The sequence below is a fragment of the Myxocyprinus asiaticus genome, chromosome 7 (assembly GCF_019703515.2).
Source record: "Myxocyprinus asiaticus isolate MX2 ecotype Aquarium Trade chromosome 7, UBuf_Myxa_2, whole genome shotgun sequence".
NCBI classification, from domain to species: domain Eukaryota; kingdom Metazoa; phylum Chordata; class Actinopteri; order Cypriniformes; family Catostomidae; genus Myxocyprinus; species Myxocyprinus asiaticus.
In genome coordinates this window covers 15494986-15522852 of record NC_059350.1, presented here as the reverse complement: position 1 = coordinate 15522852, position 27867 = coordinate 15494986, and the positions used below count along the sequence as shown (strand labels likewise).

Here is a 27867-nt window from a genome sequence, read left to right as displayed (position 1 = left end):
GGCCTGGAAAAGTCATGGAAATTAGTAAAATCATAAGGGATGTTCCGGGATACAAGTTAAGCTCAATTGACAGCATTTGTTGCATAATGTTGATTGCCACAAAAAATAATTTTGACTCTTTTCTGATTCGAAAAAAAGAAAAAGAAACTGGTTACAGAAAGGCGTTTACAATGGAAGATAATGAGGCCAGTCCATAAACATTAAAATGCACATTGTTTCAAATTGTTAACATTTTACGTTGACATGATTTTTGTGTGATTAAAACTGTTAACTAACCTTATCTGTGTTAGTTATATCCAATATTGCTTTATTGCCATTACAATGCAATGCCGATAAACCCTGTAAGCAATTTTAAGACACTAAAATCGTGTAGAACAGAATTTTTTTTCACTAAAATCATGTTTACACATAATGTTCACGTCTTGTGGCAATACCTTTGAAACAATGTGACTGGCCCATTCACTTCCATTGTATGTGCTAAGTATTAAGCATTGTAATCAAGACATGTTTTTATTGATTCTAGTTTTTATTAGCTAAATATTGGTCCTTGTGAGTGCTTGTATAGAGTAAAACTTGCTCACGTTGATAACATGAGTCATGTCAATTGTTGCTCTTATTGGAGGCATTTGTACCACTAAAAAGTATAATCATTGGTACCTGACATACAAATGTAAATCTGCCCAGCAATCTCTGTAAAATGATTTTCATTATCCAATTATCATGAACAGTTGGAAAGGTCATGGAAAAGTCATGCAAATTCATTGGTCAAAAAGTATGGGAACTGCACTGATGGCTGCAACATCACTACATATTAATTAGTCTAAAATAATAGTATTAAATAAAGACATTTTTCATTCATGTAGGTCATTTATGTCTGCAAGCACCCAATGTAAGATACTGCCTGTTGTAAAAGTGTACATTTTATTTTGTTACAATTATGCCTTTAATAAAAATTATTTGCCTTTGCATAAGCGAGTAAACTCTGCTCCTGGTGAAATCATGGCAACAGTGCACGCAGACATTTATAGTAAATATTTATTTCCAAGAGCAATGAACAGTTTGCAAACATGTAAACAAAAAGGCTGTCCTCCTAAGGCTGAACACATGACCGAAAAAAGCAGAAAAACAAAACTGTTCATCACTTTAAAAAAAAAAAAAAAAAAAAAATCTGCTTTTTAAAGCTCAATGGTTTCATGTCAGTCAGTCTGATGTCAAATAGGGATAAATGGGAGTGTTTTCAGTGTGCTTACAACTGGGCTTTTGGCTACAGTGTTAATGATGATGCTGAGCTTAGATCAGCTTGGACTGTGTGTAATGACTTGCTTCAATGCCAAAAAAGCAATACTGATCCATATAATGCACTCCTCTGATCTATATGTTTTGTGAAGACAGCCCCTGGTCTGACAAGCACAGCTTTTTCTCCACAGGCAGCTAACTGTGGTAATGACTCAGTAGAAAGCAATATTAAAAGGTCCTATGTCTAAATAAAATTGTAGCATTTTTCAAACAAGTTAGAAACAATAAATACGATCAGCAGAATTTGATCAATTTAAAAAGCTCATAACTTTTACTCAGAACTCACAACTTAATAACTTAAAGAGCTGAAACATACTGTAGAGGTGATCATAAACTAGCTCATCTTTCTAAAATATTCATTGTACATTTCCCTTCAGAGTACTTGGAATTGCATCACTTACTAGTAGGGAAATACTGGAGAAATACTAATTGAATCCTTATCTAAAAAGAAAAATAGGAAAATAACTTGGGAGATAAAATTCAGCAGGGCAAACTTTTGTATCTAAATCTGAACAGTAACCAATAAGAATCAAGCGGAAGACTAAAATGTGGAGGCGAGGTTCAATCTGATGGAGAATAACCTCTTCAGTAGAGCGACTAGGTTTGCCGATTTTTGCATGCTAAAGGGCATAAAGCCAAAATCATGCAGCTAAAAGAGGCAGAGGAATAAGGGGGAAGAGAGAATGAGGGGAAAAACTAGGTGTGTTTGTTTAGTCCTTCCGTACTCTCCTCTTTCTCACAGCTTTACGTTCATTTCCTGTGCCCTGGGTTTCTTCATCAGCATCCTTCATCTGCAAAGGTTTAACAAAAAGATCAGTATGTTTGGCACTGTATTTACAAGGCATGTTATTTGACTTAAATTCAATGTCAAATGAAATGTCTGAATTATTTTATGAACCAAAAAGTTAAGTTTTAATGAAGAAAGAGTCATATCTGTATTTACACGTTATTATTAACAGTAATGCATTAATGGTAAATTAAATTAACCCTTTAAGCTCTGAAGGTGTTTTAAAAGATTTCCAGTTTCAGTGGCATGCCCCACATTAAATGCTTGTAACTCTACAAAACAAAAAACAAAACAAAAAAACCCAGAGGGTCAATTGTTTGGTATCATTTTAAAGAAAACTTTTCAATTTTTTTTTTTATTTTTATTTTTTTTTATGATAAATTATGAGACTCTCAGCATAATTTGTTTTTCTTATTAGTCTGACATTATGTACCTCAGGGTGTAAATAAGGTAGCTACAAAAAAAACAAAAAAAAAACTGCTTTTGTTTTGTTCCCAATCATGTCACCTGTAACTGAGTAAACATTTGTGTTGATATGACAAAGCAATCAAAAGTTATAACATTACAAAAATAATTTATCCTAGTGTCCAAAAACATCTCCAAGTGTACAAAAGCCTTATTATAAAACATAATAATTGTACATAAGACCTAATTACGCATGCAAATACAACAATGACTAAATGTATGCTCTTTCTCCAAAGCATACAGACATTAGAATCAAGATCTCATTCAGTTCCATTCTGTGTCATTTGTAGGGGCGTAATGATCCATCGATCTGGATCAATGCATCGATCCAATAACCAACGATCCAATGTTATCGATACAATGTGTAAATATCGATACAGGCATTTTTTTATTTTTATGATGCACCTTTATTTTAATACTCTCATGTCAGCCACGTCCGTACGCATTTCCGTCAGGCGATGAAGCAAACTTATTACATTAATTTCACTTTATGAGTGCTAAATATGCTTTTCATGTGGGACAAGGATGTGCGCAGGGTCTGTGAAGCCAAATTGTGCTCTGCTATCCGTGTGCGTGCGTCAACCGGGCTTCCCGCGAAACGCGAGCTCCAGACCAGTGACAGGATCAGTGCATGCGCGTTAACCGGGCGCTCCTTAAAATGCGAGCTCTCGTAACAAACGCAGAACGGCTCACATGCGTGATTAATTCGGGCTTCCATCGATATTGTTGCCCATGTGACCCATTTTAAATTTGCATGAGAATTTGCTATTTAAAAGTACCATGGAGCAGTTCAACCATCATGTGAAACGTCTTGACAACGCAGACACTCTGAACAACACTATTGAGAGAAAGAGAAACACCTGCTCAGCTCCAGCATCAGTTATAAGACTTTACACATCTGTTTAACCAAACTGTTTTGTTTAGGATTCACAGTTTGGTACCCCCTTCAACCGAACAATTCCAGTCGTGTCATTTATAAAATGTGATATTTAAAAGACTGGTTTTCCACCGTTGAAAGTTTCCACTGAACCTGCATAGCTGAATACAGTATAACACCACTGCTGCTGTTTATCTCTTGACTCGGCAGTATTAATATAGTCAGTATTTGACTGATACTAAACAGTAATACTGTTGTTTATTTAGCTATTTATTTTATTTTTATTTATTCTTTATTTTAATGGTCAGCATTTGACTGAAACTAAACGATAATACTGATGTTTATTTAGCTATTTATTTTATTTTTATTTATTCTTTATTTTAATGGTCAGCATTTGACTGATACTAAACATACAATACTGATGTTTATTTAGCTACTTATTTTATTTTTATTTATTCTTTATTTTAATGGTCAGCATTTCAGAATCAGAATCAAAGTGAGTATTATTGCCAAGTATGCTTACACATACAAGGAATTTGTCTTGGTGATAGGAGCTTCCAGTACACAACAATACAAAAAAAGCAACAAGACTTTTAAAAAATAATTAAAATTGAATAAAAAAAAAAGATAAATATTGAAAAGAAAAAAATATATATAGAATACACAATAGACAATATATATACACTACCAGTCAAAAGTTTTGAAACACTTGACTGAAATGTTTCTCATGATCTTAAAAATCTTTTGATCTGAAGGCGTATGCTTAAATGTTTGAAATTAGTTTTGTAGACAAAAATATAATTGTGCCACCATATTAATTTATTTCATTATAAAACTAAAATGTAATAAAAAAAAAAACAGTTTTTGAAATTGATGACTTGGACCAAATAATAAAGAAAAGCAGCCAATAAGTGCCCAACATAGATGGGAACTCCTTCGATACTGTTTAAAAAGCATCCCAGGGTGATACCTCATGAAGTTGGTTGAGAAAATGTCAGGAGTACATGTCTGCAAATTTTAGGCAAAGGGTGACTACTCTGAAGATGCTAAAATATAACACAGTTTTGATTTATTTAGGATTTTGTTTAGTCACAACATAATTCCCATAGTTCCATTTATGTTATTCCATAGTTTTGATGACTTTACTATTATTCAAAAATGTGAAAAAAAATTGTAATAAAAAATGAGTAAGTGTTTCAAAACTTTTGACCGGTAGTGTATATATACATACATACATACATACATACACACACACACACATACATATACATATATATACACATACATACATATATACATATATATATATATATATATATATGAATATATATATATATGAATATATATATATATATATATATATATATATATATATATATATATATATATATATATATACACATAAACACATGCATCTATATACATACATATACACACACACATACAAACACACATACATATATATACATACATATATATATATATATATATATATATATATATATATATATATATATATATATATATATATACATACACATATATGAATATATATACATACACATACATACATACATACATACATACATACACACACACACACACATACACATATGTATTGCAAATCTAAATACAAATCGGTTATGTACAGTGCAAGGGAATGTAATTGCAGAAGAGGTAGGATGTGTTGGATAATATAAAAAGACTAAGCTGTGTATTGCACATTAATTATGCCTCAAAGGGGCATTTGACTGATACTAAACAGTACTGATGTTTATTTAGCTATTTATTTTATTTTTATTTATTCTTTATTTTAATGGTCAGCATTTGACTGATACTAAACAGTACTGATGTTTATTTAACTATTTGTTTTATTTTTATTTTTATTTTATATTTTAATGGTTAGCATTTGACTGATACTAAACATACAGTACTGATGTTTATTTAGCTATTTATTGTATTTTTATTTATTCTTTATTTTAATGGTCAGCATTTGACTGATACTAAACAGTCCTAATGTTTATTAAGCTATTTTTTGTATTTTATTTATTCTTTATTTTCTCAGTGTTCATTTCTAGAATTTGTTGACAATGTATAATAATAGTCAAATATTCTTTGATAAAAATATTTAAGAAAGCAGCCTTCTGAGTACCTTTGCATAGTCATATCGGTGCAGAATCGGTGAACAATCTACATAGAAAAGGTCTGTTTTCATTCCACCTCAAAAATTAAATATATTGGCCACCATATCGGTAATCGGTGAATTTTCCCTCTCTAAAATCGGTATCAGTCTCAAAAATCCCATATCAGTCGGGCTCTACTTTGAATTGGATTAAATAAGCTGTAATCAAACGAGTGATGATCACTTGTGTGTGATGTTATTTTTATATTATTATCTGTATATTTTTTTTCAACATCTGAAGTCCCTTATTTTGTTGTGGATGTCCCAATGTGGACTCTAAATTTGCACTTTTAAGAGAGCATTTGTGGACACAAAAAGTGTAATTGATTGTGTAAAATAGGCACATAATATCAGAATATCAATCGCAGGGCCCTGAATCGAATCAAATCGAAATCGTATCATGGCAGACTTTGAAGTATCGGCAAATATCGCATCGCAGGCCAAGAGAATCGATATAAGATTGTATCATGATTTACACCCCTAGTCATTTGAGCCATCATTGAGTCTGTGTCGTACTTGGCACCATCTCCTGGTGGCCATACGTAATTAGAGTGAACGATCCTCTCTGCCCATATTTGGATGACTTCCACCTCTGGTTGCAGCGATCTGAATCCTAATACGATTGGTTTAGTGTTCCATGATGCTGGAAAACATACTACATCATTTCTGATGATGTCATCTGATCCAGGAAAGCTAACGTGTTTTTAGCCAGATTTCACATTATGTGCTGTGTGCACATTGTGCTTCGTGTGGATTATCTAATGATCTCTGCATCCGATTACGTTGTGTGTGGGCTCTTTTTAATGAGAATTCCCTCCTCCAAGTAACGGTATGTGATATTATATGTTCTGTTATTTGTGAAGTTAAAAGCGAAAACGCAGCACATAAGCAACACCTGTTTACATGTAACGTTACTCGTTATATTTTTGTCTGTGAGTAAAACAAATTAGCTGGTTGTATTCTTCTCTATGAGAGCTTACCAACGACATATGAAACATGGCTATTTGATCAGTTTGATGTTTTTACCGATTACAATAATATGTACAGTGCAAAATTATTAATAAATTATCAAGACAGAACACTTCTGATTTGTCTGCAAAATTCAAAGCACTTGTTCAGTTTTGGTCATAATGCCAACAGCATTGTAAAGTACAGCTTCTAAGATTTAAAACAATATCTATTTTGTGTTGGTCAAGACTGTTGTTATTAGTATTTTGATAATGCTTTTTGCCTGATCTTAAATTCATACAAAACATAGCCTAAATATATAAAAATAAAATGGACTGAAAATGTATTAAGAGGAAAACGGATCTATCAATACACACATTTTTTACGTATATTTATTTAAATGACACTTAAATTACAAAGTATGACATTTTTTTTTTTTTTAGAAAATGTTTGAAGAAAATGCATATTATAATTTTTCATCAGAATAAATTTCTCTAATACACAATATAAATGCTAAAATAATAAGAATTTCTCATATAGCTCTCTCTATAAGAAAGGATCACAAACAAATGTACCTTCAAAAATAGTTGGCTACATTCACTCTAATCAGGTGCAGGACAAGCAATATAACTGAACAGAAAATGTCCTGAAAAATATGATGGGTTGCAATCGAAACTCCTCTATATTATGTAACAGCTGTACTTGTTTCTTTCCCTAACCCAGAGACATATTTTTGCAGAGAATTTTTTTTAAATAAATATGTATTAAAAAAAAAAAAGTATTTACATTGAATTAACATTAATTTGTATAACAAGTGATAAACCTGTACTGTCTCTTGAAGAAGCGTTCGCAATATTTCGAAATTTTATATACTGTCCCATCCCTAATCAAAGATGCAAACTCATGAGAGGGTGAGAAAGTCATAGCAGGTGTTTCAGGGTTATATTTTCAGTTGTTTTTTGTTGTATTTAAATCTTTTTTAAGTGTTTAAGCTTAGGCCACGTCTCGTTCGAAAACGCAATAATTTCGAATATTTAATAGACATATTTATTGAAAACAATTGAATGAATAGTACAGGATTAATGGAACAACCCTAAAAGCCTGTTCTAAATGGAAATCACCAAGTAAAAGTTACTTAACATATTAAAACAGTCAGGACATTGTTGAAAATAATTAACAGATAGACTAAGCCAAATCTATGAGAGAGAAAAAAATGCGCTGAAAAGTCACGCGTATTTCACGACGTGCAGTTGTGTATTAGCCATTGATCTAATATGACAGCTGTTCGGTAAAGAACGTTAACCAATAACAGTTACGATGTAAAAAAAAAAAAAAGTAGCTATAGGATAGAAAAAATAGGCCTGTGATGTAGCCTGCAATAAACCTAATATATTCTAAACATGACGTGCACACAGAATAAAAGAGAGTTTAACCTGTTAAGCAGTCGGCACCTCGTTGAAAATAGCCTTCTTAATCAGCAGATTAAAAAAATTGCTAAAACTGTTATTTTCTAGGCTACTTACTCAAAAGCATAAATTTATTGATGAGTAAAATTAACCCGTCGACATGGTCTGGTGAAAGACGGGACTTGACTCACCTGAGGCATCTATGCTGCGCTTGAAAAAGCCCGCTCAGCAGAAAAATAACATACAAGCACGCACAGATGTAAAGAAGACTCAAATGTGAAAACATCCATAAGGACTTTAAACCATTTCGAAAGCCGATTCCCACACCACCAAAGTGATTTCATAATTACTTTGCTGAGTTTGCTTGTCTAGCGAGAGGACATTCTCCTGCGTGCGCCGCGAGTGAGAGAGGGAAGAAGCACGTGCAGCCCGAGGTGAAATTAAACTCTGTATCTGCTCCAGAAATCCTCTTTTTTAAATAATATTTGTATTATTAATTCTATTTAAAATATGTAACATTAATATGACAGTAATTTAAGTGCAGCCTCTGTAAAAATATAAAGCCAAACATAAATGTGTAAAAATTATTATCAGTTTAATGGGGGGAAATATTAACCGACTAGTAATTCCAGTGTCGACTAGCAGCATCAGAACTGTTTAGTCGACTAGTCTCGCACAACCCTATTTCAGACCGTACATGGAAATGACGCAGGGCCGTGCTTCTTAAGTTTTTTTCGCGTGCGCAATAAGGGGATTTAAGGTTTATGAACATTTCAGTGTGGACGAGCAACTTATGGAAAACGTTTGAAAATGGCAGTGTGGACGGAAAGCGTTTTGAAAATGAAAACAATTTTCAAATTAAAGTGATTATAATAAGTCAAATGTAGATCATTTTACCAAACAATTTGGGCAAATTAGTTAAAAAAAAAGGTGACTAACCAAAAGGTGAGTACTTTGCATCCCTGCTTTTGCAATCGTTTCTGAAAATTCCTGAAAATTCCTAGTCCAAACTAATATGCAAATTTAATGGCAGTTTTCTTACACTTACTTCATCCTCTGAAGGTGTGTCATTTGGTTTACTGGCCTCCTCTTCCTCCTCCTCCTCCTCTTCTTCTTCCTCTGTATCTCCTCCAGCTTCTCCATCCTCCTTCACCATCTCATCATCATTCTCCTCCCCTGAGAAAGAGAGAAACAAAGAGACAGTCACAAAAAAAGGAAAATTATAGATAACCAAGAATTCTAAATGTCAAAAGCACTACAAAGGAAATGGAAAACAATGAAAAATGTGTGGAAGGCAAATAATTTTACAAACCAGTAGCTTCAGTAGCTGCTTCTGCTCCTTCTTCATCCTTTCCTTTCTCCTCCTCTTCCTCCTCTTGTTCTTCTTCTACCTCCTCTTGTTCTGCTTTGGGTTTGTCAGTTTTCTTGTATACATAGTCATCATCTGACTTCTGCAACACACACACATAAAACACACATTTCATATCTGATGATTCACCTGTAGAACCTTACAGGGTAAGTCACTGACTGTCTGTTGTTGCTATGCTACCAATAATAAATACTCTTTAAGAGGATTTTGTGTCTGCAAGCTAATCCTAAACTATAAAACAATTGAGCTATCATGATAAACCAGATTGATCAACTGTATTGAACTCAAAACAAGGCTATCTTTAATGAGGTTTATGTGGATCTAACCATGCAGTGTATGCAAAACAAACACCTCTAGAAACACTGGTGGAGTGGTGCTTGCCCAAGCAAAACTTGCTGCAATAATTCAGATGTGATGTGGGTGCTTTGCTATTGCTATGCTGTTGCTAGGACGATGCTAAGTGGCTTTTTACAGGACCACCCACAAGTCTCTATGATAGCCTGGTTCCAAGATATGGCTTCATTCAATATAAGTCTATGAGTTTTTTTGCCAATTTATCATCCGTCAGGCGTAAGTCATAAGTCTGACTGCTTAAAACCAGGGTTTTCAAAGTCTTCAACAGTAAGCACCCCCTCTGACAAAATTCACAAGGAACACCGGTTTCCCCACTCCCTTTATTTATTTATTTATTTAAAATGTTTTGCATATTCATATTAATACCATCATTTTGTATATAGGCCTATACAAGTGGCAAGTAAATAATAAACAAGCTAGCCAATGCTAAATGTCAAAAAATATCTTTCTTCCACTAAAAACAGCAATACATTCTGGCTGCTTAACATATTTAAAGTGTGTCGATACATTCAAATATTCACATATTGCAATACTTTTTCTAATAATACTGTATCAATACTTAAAAATCATGCATCAATATTTATATTTAACTATTTGTGTATTCATATCATGTCCAGTATTTCAATAAAGAAGAAACAGGCCATCTAAATAAGTACCAACTCTGAAACCGGTGTTCCTCAGTTCAGTCAGACACGCTTCTATGAGGCGCGACAGAGACTAAAAATGTGCCCATTTCTCTCGCGGACACCCTGGGTCTTTCTCATGCAATTGGATTTAGGGAAGGGCAAAAATATCGATTTTCTGCCTAATCGCGATCTTTATTTGAACGACCAGGATGTCGATTTTTAAAATCCCAAGATTCCTCTTACTCAATGCACAAACCTCTACAATGCAAGTAAATAACTCACATATGTGATTAAAAATGTCTGTGATTAGCCACTGGTTGTTAATTTTTTTTTTAATTTGCATCCCCTTTTCTCCCAATTTGGAATGCCCAATTCCCACTACTTAGTAGGTCCTCGTGGTGGTGCGGTTACTCAGCTCAATCCGGGTGGCGGAGGACAAGTCTCAGTCGCCTCCACTTCCGAGACAGTCAATCCGCGCATCTTATCACAAGGCTCGTTGTGTATGACACCACGAGAACCACTAATCATGACCACGAGGATGTTACCCCATGTGACTCTACCCTCCCAAGCAACCAGGCCAATTTGGTTGCTTAGGAGACCTGGCTGGAGTCACTCAGCAAGCCCTGGATTCGAACTCACGATTCCAAGGGTAGTAGTCAGCGTCAACTGGTTGGTCACTTTTGAGATTTCGATTACCAGTGTTTGAGATATTTTCACTCTGTGCTGAGAGTAGCCTAAACTTTAGTGTGACTCCATGTACATATTCAATATAATATATGCAATTTCAAGACACCATATTTACTGATGAATGCATGGAATTTGTATAGTTTTAAAAAGCTAAAATGTGACTAAAATGATGAAAAACTAATGATAAAAATGTGTCAAAATTAATATTTCCGTAATTTACCAAGTTAGAAGTCCTCTGTAAAATTAATAACAGCATTAGCTGAGAGAGAATTTCTTTCATATTGTTTCTACACAAAATGGACATTATAACTTGGAATTGAACACTTGTGAATCAGAATTGAATCATGTTATCGTGATGGATTGTGATATATTGAATCGTGACTTGTATCGCAATATCATATTGTGAGGTGGCTGCCAATACCCAGCCCTAATTTAAAGTATATCACATATTGTCCTCTGGTGTTATATTACCAAAATTCCTCATATTTCAGGCATTGGAGCAATTCATCAATGATGATAAATAACCTTAAATTCAGTCTGTCAGATTCACTCGGCAATATGTCATACACTGGTGCGTGATTAACCGCTATAAATATTTCTATTAATAATATGAAACCATATTTTGAATCATTTTTATTAAATATGTTTGTCATAACAATGGGATTACTTAACTGTTTTTTGGCATATATTTGTGATAAACTTGCATCACATGAGCCAATCACCATCTCTATGTGAAACTGCACCTTTCACAAACACATGAAGACACGCTGACCCGATATCATGTTGAAATCTTAATGGGCACGTCGTGATTTTGTTCCACATATTTTCAGATTTTCTACGTATGTGATGCCACATGACTTCTAGAAGATCCTTTATGTGTCCTAGATAAACTTGTGAAGGTAAGTTTTCTACTGAGGTAAAAGACATCAGAAGAGGTGAGTCGCAACGGATGTTCTTAGTTGACGGTTTAAATGTCATTTGATTTGCTCGCTTCTCTTACATAGTCAGCGAGCATCAGAATATCATTCATACAATACAAATTTATCCTTGTAGATTTTCGAGTGCACAGGACATTTGCGTGCGCACACACTTTCTGCAAAAGAAGGGAGATTTCATAAGAGAACAGTGTATATTTGAGAGTGAGCATCCAGTTTTGTGCGAGAGTGAAGTAAATCTGCACACGAGCAGAGAGATTCGCGCTCGCCAAACCAGTACATGGATGTGCTTTCGCATGACATGCATGTGCTCTCGACATTTAATAGTTTTATAATGCCATAAAGCTAAAATTTAAAGTTGTTTGAATAAAAGTGTCCGCTAAATGAATACATGTGAAAATACAATGTAAATGTTTACAGGTGATTCTTCTCGTTATCGGTTTCACTTACGACAGTAAATGAGATCTTTCTATTGTAATGAAAATGGATTATGAAATAGAATAAATATAATGTACACAAAGATCCATTTGATTCAAATAAAAATACAGCAAAAGGGTGTTTTTTTCCCCATGCAATATTTAACGTCTGTCATGACAGCTGTATTCAGTGTATCATTTAATTCCAGAGCATTCAGACTTGCTATGTCAAGTGTTTCCATTTGCATTAAGTGGGGTCAGGCATTACCTTTGGCCAGCAGAAAAGCACAGCCAGTCCGACAGGCAGACCAACAGTAAGGATGTAAACCACCCACAGCCAGGGCCTCTCCTCTGCAGCCAGTGCCAACTGACTCAACACTCCAGGCTGAGATAAAAAGAGACTGTCTGAGTAAATGAACCAAACCAAAGCCTAGTGAACTACAATAGCCAGAGCAAAAATGCAATACAACTCTGTGTGAGACAGAGACAAACCTCATTGGCACTAGCCACCAGTTTTTTGAGTCCCCAGCTGTCTGCAGCCCAGCGGTCTGCCACCTCCTTCTCTTCAGTAATAATGAAATTGTCAAAGTAAATGTCCGAGGTCATAGACCACAGCTCCAGACCAATAGCTCTAAATGACGCCATCCTAAACGGATGCAGATCCTCAAAGTAGTCAGGGTTTGGGATCTTCCGCGGACTCCACACACCCTGTGAACAAATAGAAACAAAGCCACTGAGTTTAAATGAAATGTTTTAGTGCAAGCTTAACCCCGTGGGACCCCGCGAACACATGTGTAGGGTTTGTATTTTTGGCTTCGCTATACACAACGTATAATTTAATTTCATTTAAACTGACTGATCTCAGTTCAGGAGACTCTGGGCTGTGAAGTAAAGGGTTAAAATTTCAACAGACGGAGTCATGTGACAAAACAACATGGCACCGACCACAGTGGCATTTGTCTTTGGGAGAAACGCCAACAAAACTACATCTGGTAAGAAATCTAATTAAGTTTTTACATTGAAACCTGTTTGAGTCAAACGATTAGAGTCCTAGTTTCATTAGATATGCCCTTTTTAAAATGTGAGTGATTTGTCACGAAACGCTACGCTGTTAAACACAATGTACACTAATGTGTACTTTAGTGCATTTTTTCCTTGGAAACTCTATATTTACTGTACATTATCACATTGAGAATCAATGGGTTCATCCAAAAGTTGAAATATTTTGCTTTCAGAGGCTTTATATGGAGTTAGGATGAAAATAAGGTACATTTCTAACTGTTCTGAGACCAGTGCAGATAGACAGTACACAGAAGGTTAAGTCATTCACTAAATAGGGAGCAAGTGGAGTGGTGGTGGCATAGTGGGCTAAAGCACAGAACTGGTAAGCAGAAGGTTGCTTGTTCAGTCCCCACAGCCACTACCATCGTGTCCTTGAGCAAGGCACTTAACTCCAGGTTGCTACGGGGGGATTGTCCCTGTAATAAATACACGTTAAGTCATTTTGGATAAAAGCACCTGCCAAATGAATAAAATAAATAAAAAAAGCGCATTCACTCCTAACATCCGACCAATATTTCCGTTTCAGGCTACAGATGATGTTTGGACCATTCAACATGTTTGGCAGACATGGGACAATGGTAATCAGTACATAGATTCAGAATTTATAATGTAAACTTGGTTGGCAGTGATTGGATGATGCTGGCCAGCCATTAATTTGAATCAGAAGTAATTATGCTTATTTCTTATGTAACTGGGACTGATATTTCATTGATATATTTTACCATATCCTACCTCTTTTTCAATACATTACATCACCTGCACATAACTGTATATTTATATATAAAATATCTGAACAACATTATTGGTCTTTTGTATATTTCTTACTTTTATGCCACTATATGTATATATGATTAAATCTATATATATATGTATGTATGTATGTATGTATGAATATATGGTTGCATTCTCTTTGCACTGGAAGCTTCTATCACCATGACAAATTCCTTGTGTGTGTAAGCATACTTGGCAATAAAGCTCATTCTGATTCTGATGTCTGTAACGTCTCAAAAACATGAATAACCAACACAAAAATCAAATCAACAATTTGATTTTTTTTTTTTTTTTAAATGATACATTTCTAAAGGGGTGGAGAAAACATTTCCCATTTCTTTTGTTGTTGATGTCAAAGGCTGTGCATCCAATCACAGTCACTTAGGTAGGAGCTAGCCAAATAAGGTTGATGCCAACATGGACAGCTTGAGTTTCATACTCTCATCCTTGAAAACCATGAACAAATCTCACTAACTAATCTATGGTAAAATAAAATAAAACCCAGACTACATTAAATACAGGTTCAGGTTTGGTACGGTGTTGGATCGCCACTAAATGTCCAATGTGAAATCTGGGTCCTGAATCAAAACTAGTTGAAAACCACTGACGTAAATGACCATGAAGACAAAAGAAAGGTTGTAAGGTGTAAACTGAAAATGAGGTTAAAATAGTTTCAGACTATTATAGCACAGATACAGAAAGAATGTGACATTTGCATGAACTGAATAAAATATGTGTCTCAACAACATTTTAAGACTCCAGATGTCAGTACCTGGTAGTTGGGGTTGTCTATGAGAGGAGCTTTCCATTTGCCCTTATACTGAGGATTATTGACCATGGGTTGCTTCCATTCACCACAGCCAGGAGCAGTTGTACATGCTGGGTTTGGCACCTGAGGAGCCTCCCATTCTCCATCCATTTCCTCATCCCTAACAGAGAGAAATTGAGAGAGAACATTAATGTCAGGGTGTTATAAAAGTTATAAATAAATCCATTTAAATTACATCGTAGTGTATTACATAGTTATAAAACTACGAGTATAACAGATGATTTTCTGCCACTTGTATCGATAGTGGTCTGTCTCTCAGAAAAAATGCAGACAAAGGGACGCTAGGAGGCACACTTTCTCAATAGAGGCGTCACAAATTGCCTTTTCATTGTAAGATATGCTGTAAACAAACTAAATTAAAGAAAACACTTCTGTTCTCACCAGTCATCAGGCTTTTCTGCAGTGAGATCAGACACAAACTCTGGCTCATCGTCTAGCCACCCCTCAGGCTTCATTGCATCAAGATCAGGCACCTTAGCTGGGGCATCCTCATCCCTGAATAGAGAGACAGAGATGTAGAGAAAAAAATAGGGGCTCCCCCTCCCACTGCCATAGTGACAGCACCCAAATGTACATCTCATTCTCCATGTCTGTGACTGTCACTAAGATGACTCGGCAGATAGGCAGGATTCTTTCTATGTACTTGCTAGCAATTCTAGGAAATTGAATGCAAACCACAGAGATAGTTGTCACAACAATGAACTGTTTTCTGTGTATAATGTACTGTATCTACATCCCAAATACGTTCTTTGCATTTTGACCTTCCACAATGTTCTTAGGCCTTACCAGTCTTCAGGTTTGACTGCTTCTGGGTCAGGGATTTTGGCTCTCTCGTCCCATTCCTCTGGCTTGGAGTCTTTTGGATCATCTATCTCTTTAGGAGGGTTCACAGGTGGAATGACGTCTGTCAACAGACTTCCCCTGCTCACACTGGACTGGTCTACAAAGATCTCATAGCTATTGTCTGGATTTAACACTGAGAAAGGGAAGAACATGTACAAATCATCACTAATGAAGCATTTACCATTTATTCATTCAATACAAATCATTACATGTGGGCAAAATATCTTTCAACTTTACAATTGAAACATCAGGCTTTAAATTGATGTGTCACTTTGAATGTAATAATATACAAACCATGCATTAAGGTAAACAAATACCTGCAATTATTTTCACTTTTCACCAAATTAATATAAATTAATTAAGGAATAGTTCATCCAAAAATTTTAATTCTCTCATCATTTACTCACCCTCATCCCATCCCACGTGTATGACTTTCTTTCTTCTTTAGAACACAAATGAAGATTTTTAGAAGAATATTTCAGCTCTGTAAGTCCATACAATGCAAGTAAATGGTGGATAGAACTTTGAAGGTCAAAGTTTGAATCCATAAGACTTCAGTGGTTAAATCCACATCTTCAGAAGTGATATGATTTAATTTTGGGTGAGAAACAGCTCAATATTTAAGTCCCACTTACTATAAATCTCCACTTTCACTTTCTTCCTCTTTTGTGTTTAGAGATTTGCATTCTTCATGCATACTGCCACCTACTGGCAGGGAGGAGAATTATGGTAAAAAGGACTTGAATATTGATCTGTTTTTCACCCACACCTATCATATCTCTTCTGAAGATATGGATTTAACCACTGGAGTCTTATGGATTACTTATATGCTGCATTTATATACTTTTTGGAGCTTCAAAGTTCTGGTCACCATTCACTTGCATTGTGAGGACCTACAGAGCTGAAATATTCTTCTAAACATCTTTGTTTGTGTTCAGCAGAAAAAAGAAAGTCATACACATATGGGATGGAATGAGGGTCAGTAAATGATGAGAGAATTTTAATTTTTGGGTAAACTATCCCTTCAAATTATATCTGGGACATCTGTTCTCATGTGTGACGTAGGAAAATTTTGACTCATTTCATAGCACCCACCAAGTGTGTAAAGGTGAGTCTTCTTATCGGTGTAGATCTTCTTCAGATCGACGTCAGGTCGCTTGGCATGTTTTTCTTCCGTATCTCCATTATGGGGGCTTTTATGTCTGAAGATGAAGTGCAGTTTGTAGTCCTCTCCACATTTGTCCGGCCCAAACATGATGCTGTATGGTGTCCGGTCATGAAACTGCTTCTGTGAGTCAAAAGACGCATGCATCACCACTGAAATACGCAGTATACATATAACATGTTTTTCTTTACAAGAGCATTTTACTGATCTTAAATCATCTTATTCTTTAAATCAGCATCTTACTACTTCAGCTTATGTAAAAGCAGTATTTTTATGCAGTTTGTCCTTTACAGGACAGAGATATATTTAAAGGGATAGTTCACCCAAAAATAAAAATTCTCTTATCATTTACATACTTTCATGACATCCCAGATATCCGCTCCATCAAGTTCGGTAATCAACTCATATGTCTGTTACCAAGCAACCAAGGACGCAAACGGCTGTGGTGAAGTAAACATTTGATAGATGTAAACGGAGAAACAAAATCAAAGCGCTTATAATTTCAAGGCTGCAGAAATAAAAGTTTGATAACTACATTATCATATTTCATGAGAGTCTGTAATTATTTATTAGTGTTTTGTTGTCAAAGCACAGCACATCATCTGAGTCTTCCAAAAGTGTTTCCACCTTCAAACATCGCTGCTCTTCATTTTGTATCACTAATAAATGTAACGCCATTCTCGGACAGTGCTATAGTTATGATACACAGTATTGTAATGTGACTGTTACCGTTGGTTTTCAAACAAGTTTTCAGTTAGGACGCCAGTGGGGTTGTCCTAAAATTAGGTTAAGATTTTTTGCAAGTTAGGATGCTTCTGTAATAATCTATTCCTATCTGTAGTTAAGATAATGCACTTAGGAAATGTTATTATGTAATACATTTTGTCCTAAATGAGATCCTAACTGAAATTGCCATGGTTACCAAACAGATAAGATTCTAAAGTTAGGATCTTTCTATAATAAGCCCCCAGTCAATATTTGAGTCCTTTTTTACTATAAATCTCCACTTTCACTTGAATGTGAAAGTGGAGATTTATAATACAAAAGGATTAAAATATTGATCTGTTTCTCAGTCACACCTATCATAGGTGTGACTGAGGACATTCTGAAGACATGGATTTAACCACTGGAGTCTTATAGATTATTTTTTATGCTGCTTTTATGTGATTTTTGGACCTTCAAAGTTCTGATCATCATTCAATTGTATTATATGGACTTACAGAGCTGAAATATTCTTCTAAAAATCTTGAGATGGTATGAGGGTGAGTAAATGACAGGAGAATTGTCATTTTTGGGTGAACTATCCATTTAAGAGATGTTCTTCAGTGGGCGCTGCCATACGTCTCAGTCAAGCAGTCAATAAACATACCAGGTCCAAGTCCTCTGAATCCGAAAGTAGCTTGATGTAAGCTCCTCCACAGTCAATTCCATCTTGAAAATTTACCTCATACCTGCAAAGATCATGTTTTGATAGAATTTAAAGGCTTTATTTTTCAAGTGGCAAGTCATCATAGTAATCCATGTTGCTGTGTCGGTTGCCAAGGTATCTGTAACTAAAGAAACCACTCACTGGACAATGAGGGGCTTGTCCTTAAAGACAAAGGGTCGGTTAAGCAGAACCGCTATGGCATGGTGCTTAGCACGAGATTTAAGCACCAAGCCCAGATCACCAGGCACCTTGTTTTCCTTCAGGGGCTCAACTTCCCATTTACCTACCGACATGAGATAAATTCTAATTAAAAAAGGTTATACGTTATTGAAATATATTATTGATTCAATTACAAATGGGCACAAACAAACATAAAGCTACGCTAAATATTGAAAACTCTCTCAGAATGAAAGCCATGCTGGAAAACTAACCATCGTATTTTGCAATATCTTCATCAGCATCCTCCTTAATTGTTTTAGACACCTGCCAGCTGCACAAAATAATAAGAAAGCATGAAAAATCAAACCAACAAAGAAAAAACAAGCATTGCATCATGGCTTTAACTTGACTGACAAATATTGAATAAACACAATCCTTGACAAATGCATGACATCCATTATAGTGGACAAATCTCTAAAACCCATTTTTAACCATTAAGGGTGTGATATTGTGTTTTAAATTATATCTCGACCCTTTGATGCATGAATTTAAAAAAAATCACAAAAGATAAAGATATTCACAACCTTTTCCCCAAAATGATTGAGATGAGAGCAACACATCTGTCCAAGCAACAGAAGATTGCTGTACATTTTCCAGAGGTACTTGGACTAATTAGGAATACCTTTTTTCTTTGTGAATTATTAATTCACGCATCAAAGGTTTGAGAGACAATTTATACTATAACAGTTCACTAACCTGCTCAAAGAACCATCATCAAATGTCTCAGTGAAGTAGACCTCTCCTGTTGGAACTGGGGTCTTGTATGTTACCTGTCCATTTTGAATATAACAGATATTTACAGTTAACATGAATGTTGTGCAAAACTGCAGGGTACAAGCCATTTTGTGTAAATATTTATCAGTGTCTAGTAGGGCTGTCAACTGGGCAGAGAAACTAAGTTCGAATTTTTACCTTAAATATTTTCAAAATTCAAATAAAATTCGAATTTTAAAAACTTTTTAAATTGACGTTGTTTCCTTAGTCCACAAGAGGGCGCATTAAATACATAAACCATACAGCAACATTATATTACTGCAAATAACATTCCTGGCTGTTAATAAAATAGCATTCCATTTTCAACTAATGTGCATAAAATAAATAAATACAAAGTTTTATCCGGCCCATATTTTCAAATGTTATGTCAAAAGAAAAATGAGGGGGGGGGGGGCTTCAATAGACAGTTCACATGGTGTTGCACTTGAACTGATGCCACAGTATACTACCTCAGACTCCAGCTTCATAATAACAGCATAATAGCACATTGTTATTTTATCCACTACAGTGTATGTAGAGTAGCAATATTCCCAGATAGCAGTGGTATCCGGCTGAACTCGGTGGTGAAGCGGCTCAGACTATGAGCCCAGGCCAGGGGCTGTTCAATCAGATGGAACACAACAGACTGGAACCGAACATGAGAATCACGAGACAAATATTTCCAAGTTGAACATCTTTCCTGACAAAGCGTTTAAAAAACTCATTGCTTAATCTGAGAAACGCTTATGAGAGAGTAAGACGCAACGGCCAAGTACCTCACACTGAACGCTTTTGCAATCATCCATTTGTTTTTCTATGTAAACGTGCACTAGACGAACGTCTTTGTTTCACTTTGTTTTGTTTATTCAGCGTCTCGTCCAGGAGTGCTGTTTTTTAGATTCTGTGTCTAATTAAAAATAAATTTAAAAAGCATCTTGAGACACCTGCTTTCTGTTAAACTGTATTTGTGCATTTTTTTTAAATTCGATGAATATTCGAAATTCGAATTTAATTTGACAGCCCTAGTGTCTAGTTACACATAATTTAATATTCAGTCTTTCTTGTTCACTTTAACTTATCTTTGCAATTAGAGGTGTCTGACCTGAAAAGACACATTGGCATCTGCTTCAGTGTTCTCGCTGCTGTCCGTCTCCATGTCCACATCTCCATCCTCCACTTGAGCCTCTTCTTCACCCTCCAGCTCTTCCTCCTGGGCCCATGTTACCATGGAGATGGACAGTAACAAGAGACACGTCCAGCCCCACCGCAACTTCATCTACAAATATTCAGTAAATAAAACACTGTCATTAAAACGTCTCAATGAAAAATCTTTGTCACTCTTTATTCGGGATTCGGGAGGAGCTTCTGATCCCAACCGTGGTAAAGATAGTTTGCAGTTTGAAATTCAGACTGCGATTGGCTATAAATCCGCTATGCTCTGTCGTAGACATGTAAATGATGTTGCATGTGATTCTTCATGAGTTGTGAATTCGGATGACATCATCCTCCGCTCCGCAATCAGTCAATTACATTTTTAGACTTATCATTTTCTTATCCAAATAGCTTCAAAAGTTGAACACCTAGAAGTCTGAAACCACTCTCATCTTGACCAGTCTGATTTGTGAATTTTTTCACAGCAGTTTGTTTTCCTGTCAACCCTTTTTAAGTCCATGAGTCGAGAAGGTGAAAATAAGCGCTCTTCACTTTTAATGGCTATTTCCAGTAAACATGCAATCTGGGTTCATGCAAATTCACTTGTATTAGATAGAGTCTGATTTGTGAAACCTTTCACAATAACATTTGGTCGCGTTTGATTGCATCTTACTGCTCTACCCCCATTGCCTTGTGTAATAATTACAAAATAGGCTGTGTCAGTGGATAAAGCCATCAGAGAAATCAGCTTATAATTCTAAAACTGACAACCTAGATGGGTCAATAGTAGGCTCAAAAAGACCTTCACGATTTGTGAATTTTTTCACAGATCAGTTTTTGTCATTTAAACCTTTTTTGAGTTCTTGAGTCAACAGTTTACCTGAGAAATCAGTGTTATAGGCTTTTAGAGGTCACATTCTGCAAACACATGATAATTATGATAGAAAAACACTAGTTTCGCACAAAACTGGATTTGTGAAAACTTTCACAGATCTATTTGACTCATTGTCATGGCTTCATGCATTCTGAAATATGAATGTGTTTGAATTCTACAAAATGACCATCTAGATGGGTCACACTAGGCTTATAATTTAAAAAACGGACAATCTGGATGGGTCCTAGTTGGCTCAGAATAACCTTTATGATTTGTGAACTGTTTCACAGTTCAGTTAATATCAGTTAACTATTTGTTTAAGTTTTTGAGTCAACAATTCATCAGAAAAATCATTATTTAGGCCTTGGGAGGCCATTTTATAAAGCACACTGCTTATAATCAGGGAAAAACATTTGTTTCAGACAAAACTGGATTTGTGAAAACTTTCACAGATCTATTTGACTCATTTTGATGGCTTTATGCACAATTGCATTGTGAAGTATGAATAAAATAAGCCATAAAACCAATAAACTTCTTATATAATTCTCCAAAATGACCATCTAGATGGGTCACACTAGGCTTAATTAGACCATCCTGATTTGTGAATTATTTCACAGTACAGTTTTTGTCTCTTAACCCTTGGTTGAGTTCTTGAGTCAACATTTTACCAGAAAAATCAGTGTTATAAGCATTGAGAGGTCACATTCTTGAAACACATGATAATTATAATGGAAAAACATCATAAAATGGTCTAAACTCTAAAAACTGAGCACCTAGACGGGTCATAGTAGGCTCAAATAGACCTTCATGATTTGTGAATTTTTTCACAGATCAGCTTTTGTCATTTCTGGTTTTTGAGTTCTTGAGTCAACAGTTTACCTGAGAAATCAGTATTATAGGCTTTGAGAGGTCACATGCTGGAAACACATGATTATTATAATGGAAAAACACTAGTTTCACACAAAACTGGATTTGTGAAAACATTCACAGATTATTTTACTCATTTTCATGGCTTCATGCATATTGGCATTGTGAAAAATTAAGGATATATGCCAAAAAAGTAATAAAAGGCCTAAAACTCTAAAAAATTAGCACATAGACGGCTCATATAGGCTCAAATAGACCTTCATGATTGGTGATTTTTTTCACAGATCAGGTTTTGTCATTTAACCAATTTTTTGAGTTCTGGATTCAACGGTTTTCCTGAAAAACCAGTGTTAAAGGCTTTGAGAAGTCACATTCTTGAAACACATGATAATTATGATGGGAAAACACTAGTTTTACACAAACCTGGATTTGTGAAAATTTCAGAGATTGATTTGACAGTTTGATGGCTTTGGTTTGTTGTTGACAAATAACATTTTGATATGGATGATAAATCAACTAGCTAGTCATTTTTTTTTAACCCTTGTGCGGTGTTTGGGTCATTTTTTACCCATTTTGTTTTGGTTTCTTTAATAAAATGGTTTCATTCAGCTCAGTGGGCCAAGGCTTGGTTACTTTTCTTTCATTTGCCATCTGAACTCACAAAAAACATTGGACTGGATTTGATGAGTTTAGCCACCGTGACAAAAACGTAACACTCGTGGTGTTCCGGGTCATTTTTGACCCGACATAGGAAATTAATGGGAAAGACTAAAACACGGGGCAATTATAACACTAAGCCTATGACACTGATTTCTCAGGTAAACTGTTGACTCAAGAACTCAAAAAAGGTTTAAATGACAAAAACTGATCTGTGAAAAAATTCAAAAATCATGAAGGTATTTTTGAGCCTACAACTGACCCGTCTAGTTTGTCAGTTTTAGAATTATAGGTGTTCAACTTTTGAAGCTATTTGGATAAGAAAATGAAGAGTCGAAAAATTTAAATGATCGATTGCGGAGCGGAGGGTGATGTCATCCGAATTCACAACTCATGAAGAATCACATGCAACATTATTTACATGTCTACGACAGAGCATAGCGGATTTATAGCCAATCGCAGTCTGAATTTCAAACCGCAAACTATCTTTACCACCTTCTGATCCCATGACAGCTCTGACCCCGATATTAATAGACACATATGCGATCAGAAGAGGAACTTTTTAACGCTTTAAGATCATATATTGTAAAACTTTAAGTGCTTTTAACAATCTTTTTTCGTTGGATGGACACATTTAGTAAATAGCAACATTAACCACCCGTAAAGCCAATAAAAATAGAAATAAGTTGCAGGAAATCTCTTTAAAATATTGCAATGTATTTTCTTTTCAATTTAATCATTATTACTTCTCAGTGTATTGCTTTCTTAAAACAGTCGGAGACTTTGCTGATTTATCATTATTGTTATTGTGTTATAACAATATAATAACGTCCTCTGGCTAGCTGCAGTACCGTTAGCTGGATGATGATGAAGATGATGATGAAGATGTGTCCGTCTGCGTAATTAACAGTTATAGTGTTAGACAGAAAAAGGCTTGCTTTCTTCACTCCTCTCCTGTAGTTGAAGAAATATTTGCAATGTGTCGGTTAACTGTAGCTTAAACAAATTGGTTTGTCAGCCAGTGTTTCGGCGCGAAGAGATCACTATGAATGAGAGCGATAGCGACTGTTATCAGGATCGCAGGATGCCGCTGACAACCGCCCCTCTATGATAAAAAACCACTTCCGCATCACGCGTCAAAATAAAAGTCCCATTCATTATCCAGCAGCTCTTTATCATAGATACCGATGGCCCTTTAAATGCCACTGACATCTGCCCGTGTAATAAAACGAATTTCTTAATTTCCATATTTATCTATCGTGTTGAATAATATAATTATAATATAACATTAAAGTTATTGTTATCCGAATATTATCCGAATAATATATATATATATATATATATATATATATATATATATATATATATATATATGTGTGTATATATATATATATATATATATATATATATATATATATATATATATATATATATATATATATATATATATATATATATATATATATATATATATATATATATATATATACACACAGGTGCATCTCAATAAATTAGAATGTCGTGGAAAAGTTCATTTATTTCAGTAATTCAACTCAAATTGTGAAACTCGTGTATTAAATAAATTCAATGCACACAGACTGAAGTAGTTTAAGTCTTTGGTTCTTTTAATTGTGATGATTTTGGCTCACATTTAACAAAAACCCACCAATTCACTATCTCAAAAAATTTGAATATGGTGACATGCCAATCAGCTAATCAACTCAAAACACCTGCAAAGGTTTCCTGAGCCTTCAAAATGGTCTCTCAGTTTGGTTCACTAGGCTACACAATCATGGGGAAGACTGCTGATCTGACAGTTGAGTGGAAGGAAAAAGTGTTGAAGAAAAAGATGCACAACCAACCGAGAGAACCGCAGCCTTATGAGGATTGTCAAGCAAAATCGATTCAAGAATTTGGGTGAACTTCACAAGGAATGGACTGAGGCTGGGGTCAAGGCATCAAGAGCCACCACACACAGACGTGTCAAGGAATTTGGCTACAGTTGTCGTATTCCTCTTGTTAAGCCACTCCTGAACCACAGACAATGTCAGATGTGTCTTACCTGGGCTAAGGAGAAGAAGAACTGGACTGTTGCCCAGTGGTCCAAAGTCCTCTTTTCAGATGAGAGCAAGTTTTGTATTTCATTTGGAAACCAAGGTCCTAGAGTCTGGAGGAAGGGTGGAGAAGCTCATAGCCCAAGTTGCTTGAAGTCCAGTGTTAAGTTTCCACAGTCTGTGATGATTTGGGGTGCAATGTCATCTGCTGGTGTTGGTCCATTGTGTTTTTTGAAAACCAAACTCACTGCACCCGTTTACCAAGAAATTTTGGAGCACTTCATGCTTCCTTCTGCTGACCAGCTTTTTAAAGATGCTGATTTCATTTTCCAGCAGGATTTGGCACCTGCCCACACTGCCAAAAGCACCAAAAGTTGGTTAAATGACCATGGTGTTGGTGTGCTTGACTGGCCAGCAAACTCACCAAACCTGAACCCCATAGAGAATCTATGGGGTATTGTCAAGAGGAAAATGAGAAACAAGAGACCAAAAAATGCAGATGAGCTGAAGGCCACTGTCAAAGAAACCTGGGCTTCCATACCACCTCAGCAGTGCCACAAACTGATCACCTCCATGCCACGCCGAATTCAGGCAGTAATTAAAGCAAAAGGAGCCCCTACCAAGTATTGAGTACATATACAGTCAATGAACATACTTTCCAGAAGGCCAACAATTCACTAAAAGTGTTTTTTTTATTGGTCTTATGATGTATTCTAATTTTTTGAGATAGTGAATTGGTGGGTTTTTGTTAAATGTGAGCCAAAATCATCACAATTAAAAGAACCAAAGACTTAAACTACTTCAGTCTGTGTGCATTGAATTTATTTAATACACGAGTTTCACAATTTGAGTTGAATTACTGAAATAAACATCCGCGTGGTCGCGATTAGTGGTTCTCACTCTCAATGGGGCGTGTTGTAAGTTGTGCGTGGATCGAGGAGAGTAGCATGAGCCTCCACATGCTGGGATTCTCCGCGGTGTCATGCACAATGAGCCACGTGATAAGATGCGCGGATTGACTGTCTCAGAAGTGGAGGCAGCTGAGACTTGTCCTCCGCCACCCGGATTGAGGTGAGTAACCGCGCGGACCTACTAAGTAGTGGGAACTGGGCATTCCAAATTGGGGAGAAAAGGGGATAAAAAATTTTAATAAATAAATAATAATAAATAATTAAATGTACGACAAGATAAACAATAAATAAATAAATGCACCAATTTCTACAAAATAATAGTAATAATAATAATAATAATAATAATAATAATAATAATAATAGAATATAAAACGGTTGGGGAAATGCAAAAATGTTAAAGGAAATGCAAAAATTTTTGTTTTTAATTCTATATTGATTTAATCATTTATTTATTTATGTATGTAGTTCCGTATTTATTTTTCCTTCGATTGCTTTTTTTCCTTCAATTAACCATCAGTAGGCGGAATGTATGACACCACTGGCTGATCATTAATAAAAGTGCTTTGCTTGACTATGACATTAATAATGACATTACCAAATTTTCACAATCAATGATTTAATAAAAGTTTAGCAAAGGATCTCGCTTTTACAGTTCTCCAGTCCAAACTATTCGCTGCCTCGCAGAGCAACTCTGCTACTGACCTTCTCTTCGCCAAACTCCTGCCAAACCATTGCACTTGGTATCTACCTGATAGTCACTGGTAAGTTTGACTGTGATGCTTGAACAGCTGTTGTCATCCACTCATTAGCATGTTGAGTGATGTAAAAATAAGGAATTGATACTAAATAAATGAATGATTAAGAAACAGAAATGTAGAATTGAAAATCAACTAGAAATACTGAAATGTAGAATTGAAAATCAACTTTCCTTTAACATTTTTGCATTTCCCCCAACCATTTATTTGTTTTATATTGTATTATTTTTGCATTGATTGGTGGATTTATTTAATTAATTATTTGTATATTTCCTCGCACATGCAATTATTTATATAATTATTATGCATGAATATGGGGATTTATTTCTTTATTTTTGTATTTATTTCTTTACTATTTTTCACAGGTTTTGTCCTCCATAACTCTGTACCCCTCTGTAATAAAACCCACTTCGTATATTTTTAATTGTAAAATGTTAAAATGTTATTATTTTCAGAATAATAAACTGAGAGTAATATTTCAATTTTATTTCACAAAATACAATAAAATCTAAATAAAAGTCCTACTCATCCCTCCACCTCTGTAGAAAACAAAACAAAAACACTTCCGTATCATCTGTCAAAATAAAAGTCCCCATTGATTTATGTATTTCTCTTAAAAGCCGCTGACATCTTCCCCTCTGACTCTAATGTCAAAATTAAAGTCCCAATTTATTAATCTAGTCCACATTATAAGCAATAAGTATAATATTGATTACTAAGATCCAAGATATTCTTGAACAATTAAAGATGTCATATGAGAAGAGCTAAAAACAGTTTTAAAATTATCCGTTATAAACATGTTATTAGGAGACTTAAAGCACATATCTCTGCCACATCAATACAAGGCAGTTAATACACAATTTGCATTCATGTAATGTAACAGATTACAATTAATTAAAAAAACATCTAATTTAATTAACAAATGTATAAGCCTCTACTGTATTGCCTAAAGCAATAAAGATTGCATCTGACCAAGTAATGTTAAATATATTTTATCATCAAAGTTAGTCTTTCTTTTTTTTTTTTTTTACTTTACTATTGTCTGTATTGTCAACAATGAAATGCATAACACATTGTTTGGCACATAAATAAAGCGCCTCCTGATGTCCGTATGGCGACGAGCATCGGAGCAGTTTGACCCGGAGGAAAAGCGCCAAATCGGCCATTTTGGGCTCAAG

General features: G+C 35.2%; 1 protein-coding gene across 1 annotated transcript; it reads right to left on the bottom strand.

Annotated features, from left to right (window-relative positions):
* Positions 1–70: 70 nt before the first annotated feature.
* Positions 71–24061, bottom strand: LOC127443898 (calnexin-like). Its single transcript, XM_051702937.1, has 15 exons — positions 23821–24061; positions 20522–20695; positions 19363–19436; positions 18879–18937; positions 18589–18730; positions 18388–18469; positions 16949–17141; positions 15797–15986; positions 15392–15505; positions 14954–15110; positions 12841–13056; positions 12617–12733; positions 9274–9412; positions 9010–9137; positions 71–2087 (listed from the first exon to the last, which is right to left on the bottom strand). Exons 2-15 carry the CDS (start codon positions 20693–20695, stop codon positions 2007–2009), a joined length of 1866 nt encoding a protein of 621 aa, XP_051558897.1. The 5' UTR covers positions 23821–24061; the 3' UTR covers positions 71–2006.
* Between the last annotated feature and the right edge of the window lie 3806 nt (positions 24062–27867).

Excerpts from the sequence above, each read along its gene's own strand:
- LOC127443898 (XM_051702937.1), bottom strand. The coding sequence starts at position 20,695 with ATGAAGTTGCGGTGGGGCTGGACGTGTCTCTTGTTACTGTCCATCTCC. Across the intron at positions 15,987-16,948 it reads GACTCACCTTTACACACTTG|TGTTAAATCCAGACAATAGC; the intron begins GTGGGTGCTATG and ends TCCCTTTCTCAG. Across the intron at positions 9,413-12,616 it reads TGCTTTTCTGCTGGCCAAAG|AAGTCAGATGATGACTATGT; the intron begins GTAATGCCTGAC and ends TGTGTGTTGCAG.